Genomic DNA, 4,795 nt, shown 5'->3' with positions numbered 1-4,795 from the left:
ATTTTTAGTTTAAAAAAAATTGATTTTGCATAGAGTGCAGCTTTAGACAAGCTTGCTAGAAAAATTATTAGATCAAAAAAAATTAGATTGGTATGTGTATCTTTCCAAAAATTAGATTGGTATGTGTATCTTTCAATAAATTTTCTGCATCTTTTTTTTCTTGCATCACATAACTCATTTTTTTAACTTTTGTTTTTATTTGAAGCATAACAAATGCTGGCTATAGTGATGAAAAAGCAAAGCTACTGGGATTTGAGCTGGAAAAGTACATAAAGGATCATGTACTTTAAACGTACATACAAAATGAAGAACTAGATTTATATAAAGCAAAGTTTAAAATACATGATTGCCAATATAAAGCCTTTATTGTGCAATTATTTTAATATTCGGGTGAAAAGGATTTTATCTTATTCTCAAATAAATCTTTAAAAAAATCCTTTTTAACTGCGGCAGTTTTAAAAGTTGTACAACCGTCCGAACTTTATATTCTGTGAACTGTCTGAGTACAGAATGAGATTAAGTTTGATTTTGTAGCAAGATTACTCTGTTATCATTAACTGTTTTCATCACAAATTATACTGGAGTTTATTATAGTTTTAACTTTATCATTCTTTCAGGAAGGTTTTATTTTATTTTAATCCAGTATCTAGTATCCAGTATCCATTATCCAGTATAAAGTATCCAGTATCCCGTATCCAGTATCCAGTATCTAGTATACAGTGTCCTGTATTCAGTATCCAGTTTACAATCTCTGGATTTAGTGTCCAGTACCCAGTATCCAGTATCCTGTATCCAATTTCCAGCATTCAGGATCTTGTATCCAGTATCTTGTATCCAGTATCTAGTACACAGTATTTGGTATCCAGTATCTAGTACATAGTATATGGTATCCAGTTTCCAGTATCCAGTATCCAATATCCAGTATCCAGTATAAAGTATCCAGCATCCACTATCTAGCATCCAGTATCTCGAAGCCAGTATTCAGTATCCTGTATCCAGTATCCAGTATCCAGTATCCAGTATCCTGTAGCCAGTATTCACAGTATCCTGTATCCAGTATCCAGTATCCAGTATCCAGTATCCTGTAGCCAGTATTCACAGTATCCTGTATCCAGTATCCAGTATCTCCGGAACAATGAGTCCTGGTTTCTTTAGTGGAATGACTCTGGTTTTTCTAGTGGAGCTACTCCTTGATTCTTCTCTGGTAAAAGGACTTCAGAATATTCTCTATATAAAAGAACTCCAGTAAATTCTCTAAATAAAGGACTCCGGTACACTCGCTAGATAAAGAAAAACTCTATTCTCTAGATAAAGAACTCCTTGTTTCCATAGATAAAGGACTTTCTCTAGTTGATGGCCTCCTAGTTTCTCTAGATACAGGACTCCTGGTTTTTCTAGATAAAGGACTCCTAGTTTTTCTAGATAAAGGACTCCAGGTTTCTCTAGATAAAGGACTCCTGGTTTCTCTAGATAAAGAACTCCTGGTTTCTCTAGATAAAGTACTCCTGGTTTCTCTTAATAAAGGACTCTTGGTTGCTCTAGATAATAAATTTCTAGTTTCTCTAGATAAAGGACTCCTAGGGTTTTTATAGATAATGGACTTATTGTTTCTATAGATAAAGGACTCCTTGTTTCTCTAAATGAATGACTCCTGGTTTCTCTCCTCCTCTATACTCCCTGAGTCTGACTCCTCTCCGCTCTCACAACCAATCTGGAGTTCTATCTCTGTAAGCCTAAGATCAACACTTCGCTGGGTTTGAGACAGTTGGACAGACATACTTGTATTCTCAGATTCAAGGGTTCTCAGCCTTAGAAAATTTCATGATTAAAGGGATTGTTTCCATAATTTCGAGTGACTCTCGATTTAAAAATTTATTTATTGAAACAAACTAAATTTAGTAAACAATGATTGCTTAGTAAGGGGGGGGGTCGATTTTAACATTTATAAAAAAATATTTACAACTTGTATTGGAGGGGCATTGACAATCTGAACGGCTTTAAGAAATGTAAAATTTGTGTAATTTATCCACACGGAAATGATTTCTGGGTGGGACCAAATAGCTTCTATTACAATAGATGGCAACGTAGAATTTTTATACTCTCAGTACAGCTGTATTCTTACGTCACAAGTGTCAACTTAGTTTTTGTGTCCGACAAAATTATTAATAAAAGTGATAATTTAAGGATAAAGTGCTTATCTCACAGTAAAATAAGTGCAGTTTTATATGTTCTTTATTTTCGGTTTTCAAATTTTTTATTTAACCTTGGAAACATGTCAGCTAATGGGAGAAAATTTCGTTTTTCTTTTTATATTTGACACTTGTGACGTCGTGTATTAATGGTTCATTTCTCTGTTGCCACCTATTGTACTATTTGGGTGGGACAAAATCGTATATTTTCAATTACCTTTCTCTGAGCCGTTTGATCTCCATTATGAGCTGGTTTGCCTGCAAGGACGTGGTTCCAGGATCCTCAGTTCTTATCTCTCTCTCTGATCCTACTCCAGGAGCTACCATGAGTAGGTTTGAGTTGGTTCCTGCTAAGGTACTGAATGTGTTTAGATTGTGAGATGATGGTCTGGTGGAGTTGGTACTCCCCCCTCCTCCTCCTACTTCCATTGAAGATACTTGGCTCGCATCTAAAAAATGATAATAATAATAATTATAATAATAATAATGATAATAATAACATTAATAATAATAATAATAATAATAATAATAATAATGATAATAATAGTAATAATAATTAGGTAAATATCATTAATGATAAATTTAACAATTAACTTTATGACACCAAAAGAGATTGTTCCTTTTTTTCTGGTAGAATGAGAGGTATCGATCCTTTAAAGTGTACAAAAATACTGAAAATGTGGATTAAGGCTAAAAAAATGAAAAATTAATTTATACGTTTAGAACTTTTCTGATTAAACTGTATTATGTAAGGATCTGTAAGGATCTGTAATATGAGAATAAAAAAACTAAAATAATATTGAGAATGAAAAGTACAGAAAAACACTGTTCCCTCACCCCTGGCGAGAATCTATTTTTAGAAAGAGAATTAATTAATTTATCTATCAATCAACATTTTGTCTCCGTCCTCACAACATTAGGATGTTATTCCGTCGCTTATTAAAAACAGGGATCCAGATTATATACCAGGGGATTCAAGGGATCCAGATTATATACCAGGGGATTCAAGGGATCAAGATCTTCTTCCACAGTTAAATGGGTCAAACTATTAAATCTGCTAGACCTTCGATATTTCAAACTATTAAATCTGTTAGACCTTTGATATTTCAAATTATTAAATCTGTTAGACAATTTGATATTTCAAACTATTAAATCTGCTAGACCTTTGATATTTCAAACTATTAAATCTGCTACACCTTTGATATTTCAAACTATTAAATCTGCCAGAGCTTTGATATTCCAAACCATTAAATCTGCTAGATCAAATGTTTATGCTATACAGCTCTTAATTTCGAAATAAAGAAATCGCTTATATTTAACAATACAATCGCGTTTTAGTGTCAAAATTGGATGCCTGCCAAATAACGAATTTTTTGTTAAATAAAAGCGATTTTTTTGTTGAATATATAAGCATCTATTTTATTTTCGAATTTTAGGTTGTCAGGTTTTAGTAGTAAGTAAAATATACCTATATTTGAGACAAATTAAAAAAAAATGTCTTCAAGTGTGAAAAATACACAGTTTGTGTGGCATTTCCGATTTACAATTGTACCCTTTACTTTAATGTCTGACAAAAAAATATGATCTGAAAATTATTTTTATATTGTATTTCTTGTTTAATGGTGAAAAAGACTTGTTAAAAAGAAAACAATGTTTTTAATTTTAACTTTATGCTAAAATTTATACCAATGTTTCATTCAATATTTTGGATTGAAACTGTAGAAATTCAATCTAAAGAATTTATATCTTATATTTTATATTAATATCCAATATATTAGATGTATCGATAGTTATGCAGAGCATATAAAAAAATATATTGCACTCTGTTCTCTCAGAGACTTGACATATCATTTAACTTTTGACATCTCTTTTGTCTTGTACAGTTCCAGTTCACATTTATCATTTTTCTGCAATGCAAACAGGAAAATGGCAAAGTGAACATTTCATTAAAAAAAAATAAAGAATAACATAACAACATTAAATATACACATGTCGTCTTCCTATTCCACAGTTTCAATGGAATATTGCTACATTTAAAATTCAGTGATGGTGATGGACCAAACCTCTGTAGAGTAAAAAAGTAGATGTTAGTTCCACATTTATTGAAAATATATTTCGGTCTGGGTTGACCCTCGTCAGTTCTTGAGATGGTTTCTTCACAAAGATTAAAAACAAACTGCTACATTGTTTAAACACAAGCAGTAATAATATGTGTAAAACATGTCCTCATGTTGATTTTTACGCACCAAATTAAATATCTAAATTTCAGGAAATCTGGGAAATTATTTTTAAAAAGTCCGCGAGTTTATCTCCACTGTACAGAAAACCAACAGATCCCTTAGTAAATATACATTATACATAGTACAGATAAATATGGACAATAAGATAGTTTTTGTTTGTATACATAGGGTTATATATATTGGCATTGTTTACTTAGCAAACAATGCATTGTAAACACCATTCTAAATTATTCATCTGCAACGTACACCATTAAATGTTAATATAGGGATAAGGTACCATGTTCCCCCACCCCCTCCTCCCCCCTCCCCCCCATATAATGGGCCAGCAGGAATAGGGTTAAACATACAGCCTTGACAATAACAAAG

General features: G+C 32.0%; 1 protein-coding gene across 2 annotated transcripts in view; it reads right to left on the bottom strand.

Annotated features, from left to right (window-relative positions):
* Positions 1 to 1,050: 1,050 nt before the first annotated feature.
* LOC111701989 (uncharacterized) overlaps positions 1,051 to 4,795 on the bottom strand; it is a 22,813-nt gene continuing 19,068 nt past the window's right edge. For both annotated transcript variants that reach the window (XM_023473500.1, XM_023473501.1), the window contains 2 exons: positions 2,407 to 2,638; positions 1,051 to 1,808 (listed from right to left, as the gene is read on the bottom strand). In XM_023473500.1, the coding sequence (XP_023329268.1) occupies positions 1,637 to 1,808; positions 2,407 to 2,638 (404 nt within the window). In that variant the 3' untranslated portion in view covers positions 1,051 to 1,636. The remainder of the gene's footprint in view (positions 1,809 to 2,406; positions 2,639 to 4,795) is intronic.

This window comes from Eurytemora carolleeae, unplaced genomic scaffold (genome assembly GCF_000591075.1).
Source record: "Eurytemora carolleeae unplaced genomic scaffold, Eaff_2.0 scaffold359, whole genome shotgun sequence".
Taxonomy (NCBI): Eukaryota; Metazoa; Arthropoda; class Copepoda; order Calanoida; family Temoridae; genus Eurytemora; species Eurytemora carolleeae.
This window is presented reverse-complemented; position numbering and strand designations above follow the sequence as displayed.